Source organism: Myotis daubentonii, chromosome 11 (assembly GCF_963259705.1).
Source record: "Myotis daubentonii chromosome 11, mMyoDau2.1, whole genome shotgun sequence".
Taxonomy (NCBI): Eukaryota; Metazoa; Chordata; class Mammalia; order Chiroptera; family Vespertilionidae; genus Myotis; species Myotis daubentonii.
This window is the reverse complement of record NC_081850.1, coordinates 52,878,006-52,900,731: the sequence shown is the minus strand read 5'-3', so window position 1 is coordinate 52,900,731 and position 22,726 is coordinate 52,878,006. Positions and strand designations below refer to the sequence as shown.

Below are 22,726 nucleotides of genomic sequence, written 5' to 3'. Positions count from 1 at the left end.
TAGACACCCTAGTTTAGCGCTCCTGCCCACCTCAGCACCCCCTTGTGGTCTTAATCTGAACTGACGGCTCACTTCTCATTCAACCTCTGACCTGTAACACCAACACCAACAGGAAAAGATGAAAGGAAAGAACAAGCTGGTGCCCAGGCTTCTGGGCATCACTAAGGAGTGTGTGATGCGAGTGGATGAGAAGACCAAAGAGGTGATCCAGGAATGGAATCTCACCAACATCAAACGCTGGGCTGCCTCTCCCAAGAGCTTCACCCTGGTGAGCCTGGGGGGCTCAGGAGAAAGGGCTTTGGAAATTTCAGAGAATGGGCAGCTGCCGAGGTCTTCCCACCCTCCTCGGGGCAGGTGTACTGAATGCAACTCCAGATAAAAAGGGGGAACTTTGGAACTCTCGCAGGAATATGGAGGTTAAAGTAGAGGAGAGACTCCTAGAGAGTTAGGTGACGTTTAAATGAAACTTGCTCATTAAGATAAATAGAACAAGATTGTAAATGTTAAACTGAGATCACGGGAAGTGGGGAGAGGGAAGAAAAAGGTGATAGAAAACATGCCTTCCCTCTTTCAGCAGCAACTGTGCACTGTAATATTCCCCTCTGGCTTTATATTTTGGTGTTATGAATTGAAACTGATACCAACTTGACAAAGTGCCCTAATGAGAGAAATTAGTAAATGCTAGTTTTCAGTTTTCAAAACGTGCTAACCTTCAAGTGTGGTCATTTAATGGTAAATGTTAGTGTCCTTCTAATTTTATTACCCTGAGAGAAAAGAGATCTCCTAAATAGCATGTGTAGCATAAAGACCACTGCTCAGAATAAAATATTTCCCTCCAGTGAGGGACATAGAGAAATAGGAGATTGATGAAAATGGAGAAATAAAATGAGGCAAGCTCATCTTAGAGGGCTGTTGGCGTGGGAAGAAACCCCATCAGCTAGACCTTGGGGCTCCCATCTTGCCCTTTTCCATCCTGGAAAGATTACCAAGCTTTCCCACTGAGCCCCTCCTTGTCACCCTAGGATTTCGGGGACTACCAAGATGGCTACTACTCAGTACAGACAACTGAGGGGGAGCAGATCGCACAGCTCATCGCCGGCTACATAGATATCATCCTTAAGAAGGTGAGCGCCCCCACCAGCCTGCTCTTTATCTTCCTGTACCTTCTCCCCAAGCTGCTCCGTTAGAAATGGGGACCCAGATTCTGAAAAATGGCTGATTGGGGGGGAAAAGAGTTTGCCTTTTCCTCACCTCCTCTTCCTTAACTCTTGTTCCTTTTTTTCTTTCTACAGAAAAAAAGTAAAGACCACTTTGGGATGGAGGGAGATGAGGAGTCTACTATGCTAGAGGACTCTGTGTCCCCCAAAAAGTACGAAGGGGGCCGGGCTGATCCCATCCTTCAGGGGCGGGGAAGGCAAGCCTTGACTCCACATAGTGTTGCGGGGTGTGGAATACTTAGAGCGGTCCTGTAACAAGTCGAAGGCTGTAAGGAGACCTCACACACCACCCAGACCGCAGGCCCTGCGACGGCGGCAGAGCTGGTGGGAAGGGCATGAGAGGCAGAAGGCCGGAGTGCTCCTCAGTGCGTCCCCTCTCTAGGTCGACAGTCCTTCAGCAGCAGTATAACCGGGTGGGGAAAGTGGAGCATGGCTCTGTGGCCCTGCCTGCCATCATGCGCTCTGGGGCCTCTGGTCCTGAGAACTTCCAGGTGGGCAGCATGCCACCTGCCCAGCAGCAGATTACCAGTGGCCAGATGCACCGAGGACACATGCCTCCTTTGGTAAGAGCGCCCCCACTGCCACCACAGTACTAGCCCCGCCCCCAGCCGCAGCTGGGCCCAGCCCCAAGCTAGGCAGTCTCTTCCCCTGTCCCTATTTGTATTCCTCTCCCTGGCCTCAAGTCCTCACGTACCTTCTCTCTGTTCCCTCGCACTCCTCTCCTTGTAGACCTCGGCCCAGCAGGCACTCACGGGAACCATCAACTCCAGCATGCAGGCTGTGCAGGCTGCCCAGGCCACTCTGGATGACTTTGACACTCTCCCCCCTCTGGGCCAGGATGCTGTGAGTATGGGATGGAGGAGCGGTCAGCCGTACTGAAGCTGGGACTCCAGGGAACAGGGTTGGGGTTCATCAAAACAGAGCAGATCTTGAGGTGTGTCTCTCTTTCTCTCAGGCCTCTAAGGCCTGGCGGAAGAACAAGATGGATGAATCAAAGCATGAGATCCACTCCCAGGTAGATGCCATCACAGCCGGTACTGCCTCCGTGGTGAACCTGACAGCAGGTAGGCTGCACGCCGAGCTCACTGGGCGGTGGGTTAGGAGGAGGGCGAGCGTGTGCAAGTACGAGTATGACAGGCTCAGGTGTGGCTGCACCTTGACTCATGGAAGGGACAGTGTGACGTCTCTCGGGACACGTGTGTGACCGAGTGCCTGTGACCGTGCTCCTTCCCAGCCGTCCTCTAGTCTGCCCTGCCTCTCACACATGCCCCCTTCCTCCTCTCAGGGGACCCTGCTGAGACAGACTATACTGCAGTGGGCTGCGCAGTCACCACGATCTCCTCCAACCTGACGGAGATGTCCCGTGGCGTGAAGCTGCTGGCCGCCCTGCTGGAGGATGAAGGCGGCAGTGGCCGTCCCCTGCTGCAGGCAGCCAAGGGCCTCGCAGGCGCAGTGTCAGAACTGCTGCGCAGCGCCCAGCCGGCCAGCGCTGAGGTCAGGGGCCATGGGATGGAGCTGAGGAGGACAGAGGGTTCAAGCCCAGGGAAGAGGGGACAGTTCTAGCCACAGGATGAAAGTGTGGGAGCCCTGAGCACGTAGGACCCATGGGCGTGTGGGCAGGGATTGGGCAGCTTCTGACCGGTGTTCACTCTCCACAGCCCCGTCAGAACCTGCTGCAAGCAGCTGGGAACGTGGGCCAGGCCAGTGGGGAGCTGTTGCAGCAAATTGGGGAAAGTGATACTGACCCCCACTTCCAGGTTGGTGACTTACCCAACCCCCAGAACCCCAGCTCCTAGGAGGTGACCTCTGATCCTGAGTCCAGCTCCTAGCCCTGCTCTCTGAATTGACCCCTCAGAGCCAACCTGAACCTGTCTCCAGGAATGATACTGGGAACCTCCAGTCCTTTTTTAGGGGATGAGAATTCAGAACCTCTGAATCCAAACTTAACCTACTAACTAGTTCACCCTTGGTCCTCATTGATGATATTTTTCAGCCACCTGTTCTCTTTTCCCTATCCTTCCCATACATAACCCTGGCCCTAACTCGAGGACATCTTAAACCCCTGCCATCCTTTAGGCCTTACCACCCTGAGGACACTGTTCCTCTAGCCCCTTCCCCACCCCGTGCCAGTTTCCAGTTTCCTCAGTTGACTTGTCATCCTGGATTTCCCATGCAGATATGTGCACCCAGAGGGTCTGGGGTTCGATCTCCCCACGATCCCCCCACGGTAACGGCCTCTGGCCTGGGCCTTCCCAGCTTTGTCCTCTGAGCCGCATACACTCGCTTCTGCACCTCTCCCCCAGCCTCCTGGGGAGCAGGACATGATGGGAGATGGGGAGGCAGGGCTTGGGAAATGGGATCAGGGATGGTAGTGCAGGGACTTGTTCCCAAGACTCCAGGGTGACTGCTTCCAAGATGGAGAAGAAATGAAGAAAAGAAGCTGGGGATGAGAGGGACCCTCTAAAGTACCTCCTCTGTCCATCCCCCTGTAACAGTGCTGCCCTTCCCTCCCATCGCCGACCGAGTGTATCCGCCTCGCACATTTCTCCCTTGGGTGTAGGCTCTGTTTCTCTCGGTGTGGGTTCTGTCCTACTGGGTGCTCAAGGCAGGGGCTTGGGGTAGGTTCTGGTTGCTTCTGCATACTGTCCTGTGATTGGAGTCAGTGGGAATAATGAACCAGCTTACGCCTCCGAGAAGGGTCCAGGGATCCAAGCCTGATCTCAGGCCATACTGACTGCTTTTCTCTCACAGGAGGTGCTGATGCAACTAGCCAAGGCTGTGGCAAGTGCTGCAGCTGCCCTGGTCCTCAAGGCCAAGAGTGTGGCCCAGCGGACAGAGGACTCGGGTCTTCAGACCCAGGTTATTGCTGCGGCAACTCAGTGTGCCCTGTCCACCTCCCAGCTGGTGGCCTGTACCAAGGTGAGTCCCAAAGGGTGCTCTAGCCCAGCGGTTCTCAACCTGTGGGTCGCGACCCCTTTGGCGGTCAAACGACCCTTTCACAGGGGTCGCCCTAGACCATCCTGCATATCAGATATTTACATTACGATTCATAACAGTAGCAACATTACAGTTATGAAGTAGCAACGAAAATAATTTTATGGTTGGGTCACAACATGAGGAACTGTATTTAAAGGGCCAGAAGGTTGAGAACCACTGGTCTAGCCCATGCCGAAGGCTGGTGCTGCCACCCACACAAGAGCCTCTTATTTTATCTCTTTGGTTCCCGTGGTCTCGTTACCCAACCCAGTGACAAACACCCCACCTCATGACTCCTTTCCCTTGCCTACAGTTCTGACATTCAGCTTGCCCACAGGTGGTGGCACCTACAATCAGCTCACCTGTCTGCCAAGAGCAGCTGGTGGAGGCCGGACGACTAGTAGCCAAAGCTGTGGAGGGCTGTGTGTCCGCTTCCCAGGCAGCAACAGAGGATGGGCAGCTATTGAGGGGGGTTGGGGCGGCAGCCACAGCCGTCACCCAGGCCCTGAATGACCTGCTGCAGCATGTGAGGGCCCATGCGAGTGGGGCTGGGCCTGCTGGCCGTTACGACCAGGCCACTGACACCATCCTGACTGTCACCGAGAACATCTTCAGCTCCATGGGTGATGCTGGTAAGGACACCACTCCTGGGAAGACAGAGAAGCCCAGTGAGGTTCGCCAAGCCCATTGGACATTCCCTTGCAGACCTGCCACCTCCCCCTAAGGACTCAGCACAGGAGACTGGGTTCCCCATCTGTAAAGCAGTAGAACCCCTGCTCTGCCTTCCGTGGCGCATTGAAGAATATATGAAAGTGTATATAAAACAGATGGAAGGTGGCATTAGGCACTTTACCCCACCCATCACTCCCTAAAGCCTTTACAAAACGTGTCTCATCCTGTTTGCTGAAAATACCCATGGAAGACTTTCCCCTCCCATCGAAGCCCACTGGGAAATATGTTTCTCTCCAAGATCCTCGATCCAGAAAATAATAACTCCAAGTAAATCACTCAAGAATTTCTCCCCAGTCTCTATGGTCACAAAAAGCCTCATCTCTGCACTGTCTGCACCATTGTCCTGCACCCCTGTCACCCTCTCAGTGTCTCGGGTCCTCACCTGATTGTGCCGTCCCCTCAGGTGAGATGGTGCGACAGGCCCGCATCCTGGCCCAAGCTACCTCCGACCTGGTCAATGCCATCAAGGCTGATGCCGAAGGGGAGAGTGACCTGGAGAACTCCCGCAAGCTATTGAGCGCTGCCAAGATCCTGGCTGATGCCACAGCCAAGATGGTGGAGGCTGCCAAGGTACAGAGACTTCTGCGCAGACTCCCAGGGTGGGCCCTGAAGGGAAGCAGACCAGTCCAGACGGTCACCCTCATCTGATGGGGAGACCCAGGTGAAGCAGAAAATACAAGAGAACAAATACAGGAGCTCTTAGGAAGTAAATATGTCCCTCAGCTGCTGGTGGACGGTGGCCAAGCTTCCAGCCAGTATGATTCCCAGAGTCCTTGCTGCCTGATTGGCAGCTGTATCCTTTTTCTTCCTTTGAGTCCAAGGTCTGCTGTTTCTGCTTTTCCCTACTTTGCTGCCTGGATCCCTCTGCTTCCTGGTCTCTCCTGTGAATGCACATAGGCCTCAGCCCCAGGGCCTCCGCTGCCAGCACTGCAGAGACAGAGCAGTGGGACACGGGCACAGGGTGCAGGGGACCGCCAGGAAGAAGCCAGAAGACTCCCCCGCCCCTGGGCTCCCGGTGTAATCAGGTCCCCTGCTTTGGTATTCCCGAGGGTGCTGCTCACCCCATTTGCCAGTGGGATTTTGTAGAGTGGGGGGGAAGAATACGATCCCTTCCCCAAAGAGGAAACGAAACAGTTTCACCTAAAGAAGGGGTTTCAGCATCCCCAAGGGAATCCAGGGCCCACTTCAGATTTCCCCTCCCCTGGCCCGGGAGGGCCCCTCTCAGTGGTGGTCATGACTTCAGGAGAAGTCTGAGTCTGGAGAGGTCAGAGCAGAGCTTATTGAGGGTGACGGCTGTCTCCCTCCACCTCTCAGGGAGCAGCTGCCAACCCTGACAGTGAGGAGCAGCAGCAGCGGCTACGGGAGGCAGCTGAGGGCCTACGCATGGCGACTAATGCAGCTGCACAGAATGCCATCAAGAAAAAGCTGGTGCAGCGCCTCGAGGTGAGGCTGGGAAATGAACCAGGAGCAATTGTGTGCATGCAGTGGGAGGAAGGAAGCTGGGAGGGACCTGTGAAGAGAGTCACTTAATATTTCCTTGGAGGATGGCATGGGCAGGATAGGCCAGGGACTGGGTATGGGAATGCCTAGGGCTTGTCCTGACGACTCCTTCCTCACAGCACGCAGCCAAACAGGCTGCCGCCTCGGCTACACAGACCATTGCTGCAGCCCAACATGCAGCCTCCACCCCCAAGGTCTCTGCTGGCCCCCAGCCCCTGCTGGTGCAGAGCTGCAAGGTGAGACTCCAGGAAGCATGGGGTGGGAGGAGGTGTGGGAGGAGAGGGACTTTCCCCCAGCCTGGGGATGGGGGTGACTGTCAGGACATTTTCATCTACAGGCTGTGGCAGAGCAGATTCCACTGCTGGTGCAAGGCGTCCGAGGGAGCCAAGCCCAGCCTGACAGTCCCAGTGCCCAGCTAGCTCTCATTGCTGCCAGCCAGAGCTTCCTTCAGGCAAGGCATCTTCTCCCCACCTCTCAGACCAGACCCTTCCCACCCTCCTGTGTCCCCTATAGCTCCCACAATTTAAATCTCTACCTGTAGCCTTTGTCTCAGTACTCAGCCCAGATGCTCACCACGTCCTATCATCTGTCCTTGTACCAAGCCCAGAGGAAGGATGGTGCCCTTAATCTGCCTACCTATTTCCCTACAGCCAGGTGGGAAGATGGTGGCAGCTGCGAAGGCCTCAGTGCCTACAATACAGGACCAGGCTTCAGCCATGCAGCTGAGCCAGTGCGCTAAAAACCTTGGCACCGCACTGGCTGAGCTCCGCACCGCTGCCCAGAAGGTATGGGAGCTGGCTGTCTTTTTGGAAGATGAGGGTGGAGTCCTGGGATACTGGGGAATCTGCAGAATAACCTAAAACAGGAATAATTGTGTAACCTGAATCATCCGTGGGACATAGCAGTACCTCGTACATCCCAAACCCCCATGTCATTGTAGGCTCAGGAAGCATGTGGGCCTTTGGAGATGGATTCTGCACTGAGTTTGGTACAGAATCTAGAGAGAGACCTACAGGAGGTGAAGGCAGCTGCTCGAGACGGCAAGCTTAAACCCCTACCTGGGGAGACAGTAAGTATGCTCAAGATCTTGTTCTTACTCAAACCCTGAAGTGTTTCTTCCCACCTATGCCACAGAGCTTCCCAGACTGTCACTTAGCTGCCGGCTGCCCCCAAGTAGCTTCTCAAGTTCCCCCTTCCCAGTCCCCCTTATATCTGATCTCCCACCTCTGAGACTCCCCTTTTATCCCTAGATGGAGAAATGTGCCCAGGACCTGGGCAACAGCACCAAAGCAGTGAGCTCTGCCATCGCCCAGCTGCTGGGGGAGGTTGCCCAGGGCAATGAGAATTATGCAGGTCTGTGGGTAGGGCCCAGAATGGGCATATGGTGAGGGGGCCGGGGGAGTAGGAGCTGGATGAGGGATGGGGCCCAGCAGAGGAGATCACTGGGACCAGGGCCTGGTAATGAAGGGTTTTTCCCCCCCTTCCTTCTTCTCCTGTCTTCCCAGGTATTGCAGCACGGGATGTGGCAGGTGGACTGCGGTCCCTGGCCCAGGCCGCTAGGGGCGTAGCTGCCCTGACATCGGATCCTGCAGTGCAGGCCATTGTGCTTGACACGGCCAGTGATGTCCTGGACAAGGCCAGCAGCCTCATTGAGGAGGCAAAAAAGGCAACTGGCCATCCAGGGGACCCTGAGAACCAGCAGCGGCTTGCCCAGGTCAGGTATTGGGAAGGGGCCACTTCCTCCCTCACCCCCAGATCCCATGAGAAGGCCCACTCCGATGGGCAAAGACTCATCTGCACTGACAAAGGCACAGCTTCTCCGGTCTGCTCCTGAGGTCTGCACCCGCCCTTTCTCTCCACCCTAGCACACCTTCTCAGTTAGGCTGAGGCAGGGACAGCTAAACACCAAGTTTGGGGAAGTTGATCGCTGTTACTTGATACCCTAACTTCAGCCCACTCAGCTACAACACCCCCTTTCTCCTTTCACTTTCAGAGGCAGTAGAGTGTCCCAAGGGGAGAGGAGGGGATCTCCCAAATTGTTTCCATTTTGACACCTCATCCCCTTCCTGCCTCAGGTGGCTAAAGCAGTGACCCAGGCACTGAACCGCTGTGTCAGCTGCCTACCTGGCCAGCGAGATGTGGATAACGCCCTGAGAGCAGTGGGAGATGCCAGCAAGCGACTCCTCAGTGACTCGGTAGGGGGACTAGGGGCTTCTCCTTTCATCTCCAGGCCTCTCCCTGAGCCTGACTTCCCGGACTTACTCCCTTCCATTGCTCCCAGGCTGTGGGCCCACCTCCCAGCACTCCTTTACCAAGTTCTCCCTCGCATTCTTGCATCCGATGTCTCTCTGACCCTGCAGCTTCCTCCCAGCACCGGGACATTTCAAGAAGCTCAGAGCCGGCTGAATGAAGCAGCTGCTGGGCTGAATCAGGCAGCCACAGAACTGGTGCAGGCCTCTCGGGGGACCCCTCAGGACCTGGCTCGAGCCTCAGGTCGATTTGGACAGGACTTCAGCAACTTCCTGGAAGCTGGCGTGGAGATGGCAGGGCAGGCTCCGGTATGAAGAGGGTTAGATGAGGCACCTGTGTGACCAGGGAGTCCTTTCCTGCTCCTGCTCCCTCCCCTCCCCAGTCTCTAGCAGTACTTGAGTGTGGACAGAAGATACCTTTTAGAGACAGGAAAGAAAGGCCTAGACCCTCTGTTGACTTCCTCACCTTCAACAGAGCCAGGAGGACCGGGCCCAGGTTGTGTCCAATTTGAAGGGCATCTCCATGTCTTCAAGCAAACTTCTTCTGGCTGCCAAGGCCCTGTCCACAGACCCGGCTGCCCCCAACCTCAAGAGTCAGCTGGCTGCAGCGGCCCGGTAAGCAGGAGCTGGGAAGCCCATCCCTAGAGCATTGGAGAGGCTGGGAAAGGGGCATTTCACGAGATGTCCCTGGCTTAGAAGTGGCTCCATACAAAAGAGAAATAGCTAGAGACGCCCATGTATATAGGACCCAGGAATGATGACCTGTGCACCCATTCACTGAACTCTCTGCTCCTCGCAGGGCAGTGACCGACAGCATCAACCAGCTCATCACCATGTGCACCGAGCAGGCGCCGGGCCAGAAAGAGTGTGACAATGCCCTGCGAGAACTGGAGGTAGGCACTTGGCAGGGTTGAGGTTGAGGAAGGTGTTGCGGGTTTGGAGTGAGAGAAGTGTCTTACTTGGCTCTCCACCTACACAGACAGTCCGGGAACTCCTAGAGAACCCAGTCCAGCCCATCAGTGACATGTCCTACTTTGGCTGCCTGGACAGTGTAATGGAGAACTCAAAGGTAAGTGCAGCTGGGAACCCAGGAGGACAGGGCAGGAATTGCAACTACCCAGGGTTGCTCTACCCCACTGATGACAGAAGCTGACTCCCCTGACACCCTCTGTTCCTCAGGTACTGGGTGAGGCCATGACTGGCATCTCCCAAAATGCCAAGAACGGGAACCTGCCGGAGTTCGGAGAGGCCATTGCCACAGCTTCCAAGGCCCTCTGTGGGTTCACCGAGGCAGCTGCACAGGTTATTCTCAGTGGCTCCTGGAATGCCCCTGCTTTCCCTACCCCACCTCCTCACAGCCTGACACACGTTACGTTTCCCAAGCCGACTCTATGGAAACGGGTTCTTTATCCCTCCTGGAGTAGAGATTTGTCAGTAATCATAGAACACCAACAGTTACGATCAGTGTCTCCCCGAACCCTGGTGCTTTGGGTTATGATTACAGTGTCCAACACTGGGCCTTTTCCAGCCCTCGCTTTCTTGGTATGTACTAATTAGCATATGTCCATAATTTTTCACATAATTATTACTTTATTCAAGTACCAATGACTAAATTTCCAGTTATCTGAGTTACCACTTAACTTTGCCTTTTTCCACATTATAAAATATAAAACAACCTGTGGTAGCTCTGAGAATATTTTGCTTTAGTATATGAATTCTTAATACTAGCTTGAGAGTTCATCATCTTGACTTAAAGGCCTGCCGTCCAGCTCCCTCAATCTCCCCTAGCTCCCCTTCCCTTTTCTGTTGGGTGGCCTGCTTTAAATGGCTTGACTTATTCTGGAAGAGCATGAAGAGGAAAAAGCAAAGCTATCATGTGTTGAAGTACAAACCAAGCCTTATGATAGTTTTCCAAGCATACAAAAATTTTGGCAACCATTACACCCTTTCCTCTCTCCAGATCTCTGAAGCTTGGAGGAGTTGTAAATGTTAATTAGCCTAATGACCTCCATAGTTTTAGAACTATGTCTTTAAAAGAGGCTTTGCATGCAGGGGTAGGTTGGGGAGCTTTCTGTAGTGTCACTATAGTTTACACACACCTTTAATTTAATTTGTTAATAACTTAGTGATGGTTTAATTTGTTAATAACCATTTCATTAATATTGTTTAATAACTTAAGTTGTGAATACCTAATTTGTATTGTTTATTAATATTTCTACTCATATAGAACCCCGGTCACTAAACTTACTCCTACTCTCCTTTGTCCCCACTGTCACTATTGGATTCCTACCTGAGGAATATTCTTTATTCCTCACCCCGAATTTCTCTCTCCTCAGGCTGCTTATCTGGTTGGTGTTTCTGACCCCAACAGCCAAGCTGGACAGCAAGGGCTGGTGGAGCCCACACAGTTTGCCCGTGCAAACCAGGCAATTCAGATGGCCTGTCAGAGTTTGGGGGAGTCTGGCTGTACCCAAGCCCAGGTAACTCAAGGGAACAGGTACCATGGGCAAGTCTGGGAAAGGATACTGAGCCAGGATGGACTGGCCCCGTGGGGAAAGGGGAGATGCAGGGCGTGTGGGGAAGGAGACGGCGGAGAGCCATCTCTCAGCTTCCACACACAGCTTCTCTTTGGGTCACTGTCTTTTCCTGCCACATTTCTCATCATTCTTTCAGTTACTGCTGAGTTCACAATTACTCTGTAGATGCTTGAACTTACTCTCCTACTGACCTATTAGAAGTTCTCCATTAGTCTTTCTGACTTTTATTTCCCCCTCCCTCACACCCTGTTCATCTTTGGGAATCTCTGTCTCCCAAATCTTTCCTAATTAGATTTCCAAAGGTATCATTCTCATCCCCCAACCTATAGTGGCTCCTCCCTGAGAGTGTACCGTTCCCTCCTGCCCTCATCATGGTTCTTCCACGTGTCTGTCTCCTCAGGTGCTCTCTGCAGCTACCATTGTGGCCAAACACACCTCGGCACTGTGCAACAGCTGCCGCCTGGCTTCTGCTCGTACCGCCAATCCCACCGCCAAGCGCCAGTTTGTCCAGTCAGCCAAGGAGGTGGCCAACAGCACAGCCAATCTTGTCAAGACCATCAAGGTTCCCAGTGTTTGAATTCTCAGTCTTTCCCTGACCTGTCCAGTCTTCTCTCCCCTGAGTCCCGCCACCATCATTCCCCAGACCTTTACCAAATCCCGTCTTCCTGAGCCCAAGCCCTTTCCTATTCTTACTGGTCATTACCCTCCTGTCCCCACACCTTGAAGCCCAGGGGGGAGACCTGGGCTTCACCTCCTTTGCCTACAATCCGTCCTGAGGGCCTCTCTGTCACCCACTTGCAGGCGCTAGACGGGGCCTTCACGGACGAGAACCGTGCCCAGTGCCAAGCAGCAACAGCCCCTCTGCTGGAGGCTGTGGACAATCTCAGTGCCTTTGCATCCAACCCTGAGTTTGCCAGCGTTCCTGCCCAGATCAGCCCTGAGGTGAGGCCACGTGAAGGGAGGACTGATGAGCCAGCTGCCACCTCATCTCCTTGGGAGTCATGAGACTCACCTCCCTCCTCTCTTCCCAGGGCCGGGCTGCCATGGAGCCCATTGTGATCTCTGCCAAGACAATGCTGGAGAGCGCTGGGGGACTGATCCAGACGGCTCGGGCCCTGGCAGTCAATCCCCGGGACCCTCCCCGCTGGTCAGTGCTGGCTGGCCACTCCCGCACTGTCTCAGACTCCATCAAGAAGCTTATTACAAGCATGAGGTACTGAGGGGATGGAGAACCAGTGTGATGGGGGGACATGCACTGTGGCAGAATGGAGGGGTGGGTGCTGAGATGCAATTAGATGGAATAGTGTCGGGGACACCTGCTGTCGGATTCGGAGGATACGGGGATAGATAGGCTAGCTTTGTTTTAGGGGATATTCTTGGTGGTAGAGCCTCTGATGTGTCTGCAGGGACAAGGCTCCAGGGCAGCTGGAGTGTGAGGCGGCCATCGCAGCTCTGAACAGCTGTCTGCGGGACCTCGACCAGGCTTCCCTTGCTGCGGTCAGCCAGCAGCTTGCTCCCCGCGAGGGGATCTCTCAGGAGGTAAGGGAAGCGGGTATGTGAAAGGTTGTGTCTGAGAAGAGAGAGGACAGACTTGAAGACAGGGATTCAGGAAGGGGCTTCACAGAGACATCAAGAGGCTGCAACATGCCAAGGGGAGTTAGCTTGGTATGGAAGGAAGCCTGGGGTCTTGTGAGCAGAGGGTCCTAGTCCAGGTCCCAGGCTAAAGTCCACTTCCTCTGCAGGCCTTGCACACTCAGATGCTCACTGCAGTGCAGGAAATCTCCCACCTTATTGAGCCACTGGCCAGTGCTGCCCGAGCTGAAGCCTCCCAGCTGGGACACAAGGTATTTGGGGAGACACGTGGGAGTTCCGGGGGTAGGGTGAAAGAGGGCACCTGGCCCCGCTGACCGCCATCCCAACCCCTGCCTCAGGTGTCTCAGATGGTGCAGTACTTTGAGCCACTCACCCTGGCTGCAGTGGGTGCTGCCTCCAAGACCCTGAGCCACCCACAGCAGATGGCACTCCTGGACCAGACTAAAACCTTGGCAGAGTCTGCCTTGCAGCTGCTGTACACAGCCAAGGAGGCTGGCGGCAACCCCAAGGTATTGAGGTCTGGGAGGGAGGGGCTGCTGGTTAGTGGTTAGAGGAGCAGGAGCAGGTCCGCCCTCCACTCACTCACTCTCACCCACAGCAAGCAGCTCACACCCAGGAAGCCCTGGAGGAGGCCGTGCAGATGATGACAGAGGCTGTAGAGGACCTGACAACAACCCTCAATGAGGCAGCCAGTGCTGCTGGGGTCGTCGGTGGCATGGTGGACTCCATCAGCCAGGCCATCAACCAGGTTAGCGTCTTGGGGTGCCTGTGGGCACTGAGGCTATCCAGGACCAGGGTTCCTGAGCACAGTGGCAGAGACCCTGACGATCTTTCCCCTTCCCTCATTCTCCCCCTCAGCTAGATGAAGGACCAATGGGTGAACCAGAAGGTTCCTTCGTGGATTACCAGACAACTATGGTGCGGACAGCCAAAGCCATTGCTGTCACCGTTCAAGAGATGGTGAGTTTGGAAGAGTATAAGAGGACTGCCCTCGGGGAGCTGAGTTTGGACATAACTTCACCCTTCCCATCATTACCAGGTAACCAAGTCCAACACCAGCCCTGAGGAGCTGGGCCCTCTTGCTAACCAGCTGACCAGTGACTATGGACGTCTGGCCTTACAGGCCAAGCCTGCGGCAGTTGCTGCTGAAAACGAAGAGGTAAACATGGCAGCCGCGGTGACCTTCCCCCTGCTCCTCACAGAGAACCCCAGTGGCATGTCCCTTGTCCCCATCACGTCAGCCTTTGTGGCTGTCCCACCCACAACTCCCTCTAGTCTTCACAGAATGAGAACACGCCCTCAGGGCCATTCCACAGACAGCGATCAGAGCTTGGTGTGGGGACAGGCTCAGAGCCGGGAGGTACAGGGATGGGGGGACAGCCTGGGATGTGGGGTTTCCCAGGCCGCTGCTGTGGCCTCTGCCAACCCTCTTCTGGGCCTGTGGCTGCTGCTCTGTTCTGCTGTGAGTCTGTATGCCCTTCTCAGTTCTACTTTGTTGCAGAGCCATGAAGCCCTTCCTTCCCTAAGCTCCTGGCTTTCCAAGAAAGCTAGTAATTGGATCTCAGCAAGACACACCTAATCCCCACCCCAAAACCCTCCACAACCACATATAGGCCAAGTTGTAACCATGGCCCTGTGATTTCAAATGCCCCCGCATACAGTGCTTCTCCACTCTCCTCTTCACTGCTTAACACCATCCTCACCAGCCGGTACCCACATGCTCTTATTATCCATGTGTAGGAGGTGACCTGTTGAAAGGATATGAAACAGGAAAAGTCTGTGCTGCGATGCATGTTTTCTTAGGTACTTGGTGACTCCTCCAAGCACAGTGGAAATGTCTGTGCCTCTGGTAAAACCCATCTCCCTTCCCCATCTGCTCACAGATAGGTGCCCACATCAAGCACCGGGTACAGGAGCTGGGGCACGGCTGTTCTGCTCTGGTCACCAAGGCAGGCGCCCTGCAGTGCAGCCCCAGTGACGCCTACACCAAAAAGGAACTCATAGAGTGTGCCCGGAAAGTCTCAGAAAAGGTGACAGTGCTCATCCATGGCCTCCAACCCCACCGCCTTTCCCAGCCCTCTCCTCTGTGCCTTCTCCCAGGCACCCAGTGACCTGCCACAGTCACCATGTGACTACCCTCCCCTAGGTCTCCCACGTGCTGGCTGCACTCCAAGCCGGGAATCGTGGCACCCAGGCCTGCATCACAGCGGCCAGTGCTGTGTCCGGCATCATTGCCGACCTGGACACCACCATCATGTTTGCTACAGCCGGCACACTCAATCGCGAGGGTGCTGAAACTTTTGCTGACCACCGGTGAGGAGGGAATGGGGTCTCAGGGAGGCGGGGTGGGATGGGGCCTGGAGAGGCTGGAGGGCAAGGGACCTGAGGAGAGCTGACTGGGCTGGGCCTCCCTCAGGGAGGGCATTCTGAAGACCGCAAAGGTGCTGGTGGAGGACACCAAGGTCCTGGTGCAGAATGCCGCTGGGAGCCAGGAGAAGTTGGCACAGGCCGCCCAGTCCTCTGTGTCCACCATCACCCGCCTCGCTGATGTGGTCAAGCTGGGTGCAGCCAGCCTGGGATCCGAGGACCCTGAGACCCAGGTATCCACCTAACGCCCCTAATTCTGGTCAGATGCACTTCCTGTTCCCCCCTTTCCTCCCACAGACCAGAGCCTCTGCTCTCCCACACAGGTGGTGCTGATCAACGCCGTGAAAGACGTGGCCAAGGCCCTGGGAGACCTCATCAGTGCCACAAAGGCTGCAGCCGGCAAAGTTGGGGATGACCCTGCTGTGTGGCAGCTCAAGAACTCTGCCAAGGTTGGGGAGCACGAGCACCGCCTCGGGAGAGGGAATGGGTCCAAGTGCCTCCTCCTGTTCCTTAAAATGACCCTCCCCACTCCTCCGACACCCCTAGGTGATGGTGACCAACGTGACATCATTGCTCAAGACTGTGAAAGCTGTGGAAGATGAGGCGACCAAAGGCACACGGGCCCTGGAGGCAACCACAGAACACATACGGCAGGAACTGGCGGTGAGCACGCGTCGGGGCTGCAGGGCCTCGAGTCAGAGCGGGATCATGCGAGCTGCAGCTGCACCGCACATGTATTCACAGAAATGTAAACAGTCACACACATTCCCCTTGCGCATCACCAGACTTCTCAAGTGGGCTACGCTCGGTCTTCCCCTCCTCACCTTTTCACTCAGCATTTTACAACTGTCTTCTTTCACCACCATCCTCCCACTTCCTCCCGTCACAGTGGCCTACTTGCCGCATTGGGGTGTGGTAATAAGCCTCTCTTTAAAACTCTTTCTTCCTTTGGCTTTCGGGACACTAGTTTTTCTCTTGCCTCTAACATCTCTTCTACAGTCGTCATTGCATCACCTTCAACCTAGTGAATGAAGAGGCCGTCCCCACATCGTACAGAGAGCCTCTTCCTCTCTTCTCTTTGGCAAATTCAGCCACTTTCATTATTGTTCTCTAAGAAGTTGACTCCCAATTCTGAGGTTAGTTATTTTCATCAGCCTGTTTGACATTAGCACCTGGGTGCAGTGCCCTCCAGCCAGCTCTCCTTCCTGACATGCTACTTCCTTCCTGTGGATGGTGGTAACAGCCTCCCAGGCATAAAGAGTCCCTCAGTCATCTTTGACTTCACTGCCTTATTCACCATATCAGGCCATTGCCAAGTCCTCCCAACTACCCTTCTCCATTCTCTTTCCTCTCCAGGCCCAGTCAGCACTCATTCAGCTTCCTACTCGTTGGGACTGCTACACCAGTTTTCACGGGTCTCTCTGCCTTAGGCTCTGGCAGTTCCACCTCTCCTCCTCATCTTTCTCACTTCTGAAGTCATCCTTCTGATATGCTGTTTTCATCTCTAATTGGAGATGTCCAAGTGGAAACTTTTCCCTTTTTGCCTCCCGGGCCTGATTATTCCCTCGTCCTTCCCATCTCAGGAAATGTCACCTGTCAGTAACTCAGTCCTAAAACCAGAAACCCAGCTTTAATGTTTTTCTCTTGTTCCCCACATCTAAGCCCATTAGCAAGTCTTGATAATGCTCCCTCCGGATCTCATTGTCTCTTCCCCTCATCTCTACCACCACCACCACCATCCAAACCATCATCAATCCTTAGTTATATTTATGCTATAGCCTCAATCGCATCTCTCATCTCCCTGCTTCTTTACTCACAACCCCCCCCCAATCCATTTTCTCTACACAACAGTCAGAATTATCTTTTTAAAATATAAATTATATCATGTCACTTTACTACTAAAACCCTTTAGTGACTGCCTGGCTTCTGTGGTAGACTCACTCCTCACTCACCACGGCCGTCCCTGGCTCCTGCTGACTTCCCCAAGCCCACCCTGTCCCTCTCGTCTCTTCTGCACCCAGTTCCACTCCAGGCCCTTGCACTTGCTTCTCTCCAGCTTTTTGAACATTTGGCTCCTTTCAATCCTTCAGGCTTCAGCTTCAGTGTCTGCTCCTTAGAGAGGCCTTTCCTGATCACCTGTCTGCAATGGGACCTCTTTTTTTTTAATCATACTTCTAAAAATATGTTTTTATTGATTTCAGAGAAGAAGGGAGAGGGAGAGAGAAATAGAAACATCAGTGATGAGAGAGAAGCATCAAGCGGCTGCCTCCTGCACACCCCACACTGGAAATCAAGCCGGCAACCCGGACATGTGCCCTGACCAGGAATCAAACTGTGACCTCCTGGTTCATAGGTCGATGCTCAACCACTGAGCTACACTGGCCAGACAGGACCTCATTTTTCTTTCTCATCACAGCACCCGCCTCCTTTCCTTCACAACCCAAACCACAGTCTTTAGCATTTCTGCTTATTTACTTACTTTTTGGTCTGTATCCAGAACTAGAATATAAACTCCCCAATAATAAGGACCTTGTCTATCTTTTTCCCCATTGCGTCCCTAGCACCTCACACAGAATCTGCCACCTAGCTGATCTTTAATAATTTGTTGGAGGGACACATACATCAAAATATTTTTTATTCTATATATTATGTAAAATTCTAAGTTCCTTGGTCTGATATTCAAGGCCCCAACAACCTTTTCTCCACCATCTATATAGTCTGGAACAGCTGTCGCCAACCGGTGGTCCGCGAGGTCTGAAAGGTTGGCAACCGCTGGTCTAGAACGAGCCTTAATACTGTCCCACTTGATATCCTGGGTGTTCACATGCTACCATTTACCAAAAATACTCTTTTGTCAGAGAAAAGGGGGCCTTTGAGACAGGTTCAAGGGGTTTGCCTGGGACAAACTGCCGCTGCCCGTTTCTGCTCTGGTTGCAAGCCTCACGGGGTCCCTTAAAGTTTAGTAGATGCATGCCTGTCGGGGGAAGAGGAGGGAGGGGGGAGGAGGAGGTGCGGGCATGCTCCCAGGAGGGAGAGCGTGCACCTCTGGTAGCTGTATCTCTTAAGACCCCAGTCAGTTCCTTCTTGCCCTACCTCAGCCACTCACCCCTTCAAGGCTTCTTTGCAGTTTAGGAATAAAAACCCACCTCAAAAGCTGCTTCCTTAATTTCAAGCAGACCCTCCCCAATCACTTCAGTCAGAAATGATGACCAGCTGCCTGCTATTATATTAGCTATGAATGTGTGAACTTCTCCCAGGACTTGACCTACCATAAGTACTCAGCGAATGCTTGTTGAGTGAACACAGGGATGAATGAACCAGATTACCTAAGTGGTACATTGTCTTATAGTCTCACTGTAAAATTTTTCTTCTTATTCTGCCCCAACAGGTCTTCTGTTCCCCAGAGCCACCTGCCAAGACCTCTACCCCAGAAGATTTCATCCGAATGACCAAGGGTATCACCATGGCAACAGCCAAAGCTGTTGCTGCTGGCAACTCCTGTCGCCAGGAGGATGTCATTGCCACAGCCAATCTGAGTCGCCGTGCTATTGCAGATATGCTTCGGGCTTGCAAGGTAGGACCCTGGCAGTGAAGCAGCTTTAGGGCAGAGTACGGTAGGGGAGAAATTACAGGGGTTTGGGGGACCTGAAGCTCTTTGGGGTCCTGTTAACATATTACTCTGTGGTATAGGAAGCTGCTTACCACCCAGAAGTGGCCCCTGATGTGCGGCTTCGAGCCCTACACTATGGCCGGGAATGTGCCAATGGCTACCTGGAACTGCTGGACCATGTGCTCCTGGTAAGGAGGAAGTTTCCTGCTCCTCATACCAGCTTCCCTGAATGCACAATCCTCTTGCCATATGTCTCAGACCCAGCTCTCTAATATTTCTTTCAAATCTCCTCCCACCCCATCATCCTATTTCCCAAATCTGTTCTTATTTCCAAGCCTCCATTCCACTGGGGCCCCATCATTCTTAGCATCTTTGGTTCTCCCGCTCACCTCTTTCTCTTTTTTTTCTTATCTCCTTTGTTCCCATCTGATTTCCTCCTTCTCTACCTTCGTCATCTCTTCTTTCTCCTCATTTCATCATTCTCCTTGCTCCTTGCCAGCCGGTGAGTGACATGCAGCCACTGTCTTTACCACGTGTGCAGAGCGCACCTGGATAGGCAGCGTGGTGTCTGAGGGCTGTGGTGTGGGGTGGTTTAGGGATGGTGTCGGGAGGCCACGGTCTGCCCCACTTTTAGGTCAGGGTAGAAGCTAAAATCTGATGCTCTCTGCTCCGTCCCTTTCTTCCCCAGACCCTGCAGAAGCCAAACCCAGAATTGAAGCAGCAATTGACAGGACACTCAAAGCGTGTAGCTGGTTCAGTCACTGAGCTCATTCAGGCTGCTGAGGCCATGAAAGGTGAGGGGTGACCAGGGGCAGGGAGGAAAGGGAACCTTTGTCATGGGAGATCCTCGCTTCCCGGGTGGACTGCTCTGAGCTGGCCTCTGCCACTGGTCCCCACGGGTCCCAGGGGCCTGGTGATACTAACCCTGTTGCCCTGTGCCACGGACCTCCCTGCTCTGGCTTAGCCCCTTCCTTCCCCCCTTCATCCTTCAGGAACAGAATGGGTGGACCCAGAGGACCCCACGGTCATTGCTGAGAATGAGCTCCTGGGAGCTGCAGCCGCCATTGAGGCTGCAGCAAAAAAGCTGGAGCAGCTGAAGCCCCGGGCCAAACCCAAGGTCAGTCCCGTTCCCTCCCTCTTCCCTACCCTCCTACTGGCATGAGGTCCCCACCTTCAGCCCCCTCTGACTTTGCATCTCTCTCTGAAACCTTTGTCTCCATTGCAGGAGGCGGATGAGTCCTTGAACTTTGAGGAGCAGATACTGGAAGCTGCCAAGTCCATTGCAGCAGCCACCAGTGCCCTGGTAAAGGCTGCGTCAGCTGCCCAGAGGGAACTGGTAGCCCAAGGGAAGGTAAGTACTTGGATACCCAGAAGCATAGGGATAGCAGCAGCCTTGTAAAGGGAGGCTTTTACTTGCATGGAGAGCACAGGTCTCAGCAAGCTCTCCTCCTTCCTCCACAGGTGGGCGCCATTCCCGCCAACGCACTGGATGATGGGCAGTGGTCCCAGGGCCTCATTTCTGCTGTGAGTGTACAACTCCCACTAGGTCTCTCTGAGCTGGAGAGACTTGACAAGGCTAGAGAGGGGGTGGACCAGGGCAAGAGGCACATTTTAATCCTATCTCCTCACTTTAGGCTCGGATGGTGGCTGCAGCCACCAACAATCTGTGTGAGGCAGCCAATGCAGCTGTACAAGGCCACGCCAGCCAGGAGAAGCTCATCTCATCAGCCAAGCAGGTAGCTGCCTCCACAGCCCAGCTCCTTGTGGCCTGCAAGGTCAAGGCTGACCAGGACTCTGAAGCAATGAAACGGCTTCAGGTGAGGAACCTTAACCCATCCCATTGTACCTTGGACCGTGCTGCTTTAAATTGCACCCTGAAGACATGATTTTCTGTGGAGGGACTCTCAGTTGGGAAGGGAACCCGACCTGAATTCTCAACCTCATGCTGCCCAGGTTGCCGGCAATGCAGTGAAGCGAGCCTCGGACAACCTGGTGAAGGCGGCACAGAAGGCAGCAGCCTTTGAGGACCAGGAGAACGAGACAGTGGTGGTGAAGGAGAAGATGGTCGGGGGCATTGCCCAGGTGAGCTCTGCCCTGGGCGCTCTGAGGGACACCGTCAGCAGGGCAGTAACGTTGGTCCCGGCTACCCTATGCCCTTCTGCACATACTCGCTGAGCTGAGTTCCTGATCTCCATCCCTCAGATCATTGCTGCCCAGGAAGAGATGCTCCGGAAGGAACGGGAGCTGGAGGAGGCGCGGAAGAAGCTGGCCCAGATCCGACAGCAACAGTACAAGTTCCTGCCTTCAGAGCTTCGGGATGAGCACTAACGCGGCCGCTTCTATTTAACGCAGACCCAGCCCAGAGACTGTGCCTGCCACTACCAAAGCCTTCTGGGCTGTCGGGCCCAGCCTGCCCAACCCCAGCACTCCCCAAAGTGCCTGCCAAACCCCGGGCCTGGCCCTGCCTGGTCCTGCTGCACAGCCCCTGTCCCCTCCCAACTCCAAGTGCCTTCATGCCCTAAGGCCCGCTAAGTGCCTGCCCCTCCCCAGAGTATTAACGCTCTAAGAGTATTAACGCTGCTGTACCTCATTCTGAACCTGCCAAGGCCCCAGCCTGTTCCACCCTGCCAGCAGCTTCTGGCAAGTCCCATAGCCTCAGCTCTATTCATCCTTTTTGATACTATCCTCCTTCTTGCACCCCCAGCTACCTGTGGGTGCTGTGGGGTCAGAAGCCTCAAACAGGTCATGCTCCAATAAAGGTGATCCTGCCTGCGACTCTGCCTGGCTTCATGAGATGGGAGTTCCCCCCAGAAGGGGGAGCGAATGGGACAGAGTTCTGCCACCAGCTTGATCTGACTCAGGAATGGAGTGGGGCAGACGATGGCGATCTGCCTGTGAGGCCCCTTCCTCCTCCTTGCACCCACATCCCTAAAGCCATCCTAGCTGGGAAGCTGTCCCTGAGAAGTCATACTCATGTTGTCCCCTATTTCACTGGCCAGCGCCTATTCCTCCCCAAGCGTCTGTCTTCTGTGGCAGGGACAGCAGCTGCCACTCTGCTTTGTGGCTACCAGGGACACTCTGTCCTTCATAACTGCTCAGAGTATGTGAACAAATCCAGCCTTGGCCAAATTTGAATTTTCAAAAGCTAAAAATAATAAGCCTATAAAATAAAAGTGTCTGAGCCTACGAGAATTAGGGCCACAGATTTGGTTGGGGCATTTTAACAAGCAAAAAAATCCAACTGGGCTGCCTTAGGTTGGTTCTGTTGACTGGGTTGGGGCGCTTCTAGCCCCTCTGAGGTCTTGTCCTACTGCCTAGAATAGTGATGGTGAACCTATGACACGCGTGTCAGAGGTGACACGCAAACTCATTTTTTTGGTTGATTTTTCTTTGTTAAATGGCATTTAAATATATAAAATAAATATCAAAAATATAAGTCTTTGTTTTACTGTGGTTGCAAATATCAAAAGATGTGACACGGCACCAGAGTTAAGTTAGGGTTTTTCAAAATGCTGACACGCCTAGCTCAAAAGGTTCGCCATCACTGGCCTAGAATAACACGAGGAGAAATGGATCTGAAAAAGCTTGGCCCAGGAGTGAGGCTGTAGAGTTAGGAGCAGGGCTCCCCTAGTGGCCAGGCCGGTGCTGGTAGCCCTGTTCCAGCTGCCTGCCGATCTGGAGGTTCAGTGGAGGAGGTGGTCAAGGAGAAGGGAGGTGAGGGATGGGTGCTTCCACTTCCTTCTGCATTCGCCTCCTCTGCCCACACTGCCTGGACTACCTGGCAGATCCCGTAGGAGTGCCACTATTTTCATGCCTGGAGTAATCAGCCCTGTTGCCCAATATGTTTCCTTCCAAATAGAACACACATACCACCATCTGCTGCTCCTCGGGGCACCTTTCACCTTCCTGGGGCCATGGCATCTACTCCCACCCCATTAGAGTCCG

The 22,726-nt window shown here is 54.0% G+C and overlaps 1 protein-coding gene across 2 annotated transcripts in view; it reads left to right on the top strand.

Moving 5' to 3' along the window:
- Nucleotides 1-21,556, top strand: part of TLN1 (talin 1) — a 30,678-nt gene extending 9,122 nt beyond the window's left edge. Inside the window, exons 10-58 of one of the 2 annotated variants that reach the window (XM_059657304.1) lie at nucleotides 113-268; nucleotides 1,023-1,124; nucleotides 1,293-1,369; nucleotides 1,600-1,780; nucleotides 1,947-2,060; nucleotides 2,173-2,281; nucleotides 2,503-2,711; nucleotides 2,876-2,974; nucleotides 3,394-3,444; nucleotides 3,969-4,136; nucleotides 4,531-4,825; nucleotides 5,329-5,495; nucleotides 6,240-6,368; nucleotides 6,545-6,661; nucleotides 6,763-6,876; nucleotides 7,076-7,210; nucleotides 7,366-7,494; nucleotides 7,676-7,778; nucleotides 7,931-8,139; nucleotides 8,501-8,620; nucleotides 8,786-8,983; nucleotides 9,150-9,289; nucleotides 9,474-9,567; nucleotides 9,654-9,743; nucleotides 9,854-9,976; nucleotides 11,011-11,154; nucleotides 11,612-11,773; nucleotides 12,013-12,153; nucleotides 12,243-12,424; nucleotides 12,618-12,750; nucleotides 12,954-13,055; nucleotides 13,143-13,313; nucleotides 13,403-13,552; nucleotides 13,663-13,764; nucleotides 13,844-13,963; nucleotides 14,688-14,834; nucleotides 14,951-15,117; nucleotides 15,221-15,404; nucleotides 15,495-15,620; nucleotides 15,718-15,834; nucleotides 18,560-18,745; nucleotides 18,862-18,969; nucleotides 19,470-19,575; nucleotides 19,774-19,898; nucleotides 20,007-20,132; nucleotides 20,243-20,305; nucleotides 20,416-20,598; nucleotides 20,735-20,863; nucleotides 20,984-21,556. In XM_059657304.1, coding sequence (XP_059513287.1) covers nucleotides 113-268; nucleotides 1,023-1,124; nucleotides 1,293-1,369; nucleotides 1,600-1,780; nucleotides 1,947-2,060; nucleotides 2,173-2,281; nucleotides 2,503-2,711; nucleotides 2,876-2,974; nucleotides 3,394-3,444; nucleotides 3,969-4,136; nucleotides 4,531-4,825; nucleotides 5,329-5,495; nucleotides 6,240-6,368; nucleotides 6,545-6,661; nucleotides 6,763-6,876; nucleotides 7,076-7,210; nucleotides 7,366-7,494; nucleotides 7,676-7,778; nucleotides 7,931-8,139; nucleotides 8,501-8,620; nucleotides 8,786-8,983; nucleotides 9,150-9,289; nucleotides 9,474-9,567; nucleotides 9,654-9,743; nucleotides 9,854-9,976; nucleotides 11,011-11,154; nucleotides 11,612-11,773; nucleotides 12,013-12,153; nucleotides 12,243-12,424; nucleotides 12,618-12,750; nucleotides 12,954-13,055; nucleotides 13,143-13,313; nucleotides 13,403-13,552; nucleotides 13,663-13,764; nucleotides 13,844-13,963; nucleotides 14,688-14,834; nucleotides 14,951-15,117; nucleotides 15,221-15,404; nucleotides 15,495-15,620; nucleotides 15,718-15,834; nucleotides 18,560-18,745; nucleotides 18,862-18,969; nucleotides 19,470-19,575; nucleotides 19,774-19,898; nucleotides 20,007-20,132; nucleotides 20,243-20,305; nucleotides 20,416-20,598; nucleotides 20,735-20,863; nucleotides 20,984-21,109 — 6,729 coding nt within the window. In that variant the 3' untranslated portion in view covers nucleotides 21,110-21,556. The remainder of the gene's footprint in view (nucleotides 1-112; nucleotides 269-1,022; nucleotides 1,125-1,292; nucleotides 1,370-1,599; nucleotides 1,781-1,946; nucleotides 2,061-2,172; nucleotides 2,282-2,502; nucleotides 2,712-2,875; nucleotides 2,975-3,393; nucleotides 3,445-3,968; nucleotides 4,137-4,530; nucleotides 4,826-5,328; nucleotides 5,496-6,239; nucleotides 6,369-6,544; nucleotides 6,662-6,762; nucleotides 6,877-7,075; nucleotides 7,211-7,365; nucleotides 7,495-7,675; nucleotides 7,779-7,930; nucleotides 8,140-8,500; nucleotides 8,621-8,785; nucleotides 8,984-9,149; nucleotides 9,290-9,473; nucleotides 9,568-9,653; nucleotides 9,744-9,853; nucleotides 9,977-11,010; nucleotides 11,155-11,611; nucleotides 11,774-12,012; nucleotides 12,154-12,242; nucleotides 12,425-12,617; nucleotides 12,751-12,953; nucleotides 13,056-13,142; nucleotides 13,314-13,402; nucleotides 13,553-13,662; nucleotides 13,765-13,843; nucleotides 13,964-14,687; nucleotides 14,835-14,950; nucleotides 15,118-15,220; nucleotides 15,405-15,494; nucleotides 15,621-15,717; nucleotides 15,835-18,559; nucleotides 18,746-18,861; nucleotides 18,970-19,469; nucleotides 19,576-19,773; nucleotides 19,899-20,006; nucleotides 20,133-20,242; nucleotides 20,306-20,415; nucleotides 20,599-20,734; nucleotides 20,864-20,983) is intronic. The other variant, XM_059657305.1, reaches the window with a different exon arrangement.
- Nucleotides 21,557-22,726: the final 1,170 nt, after the last annotated feature.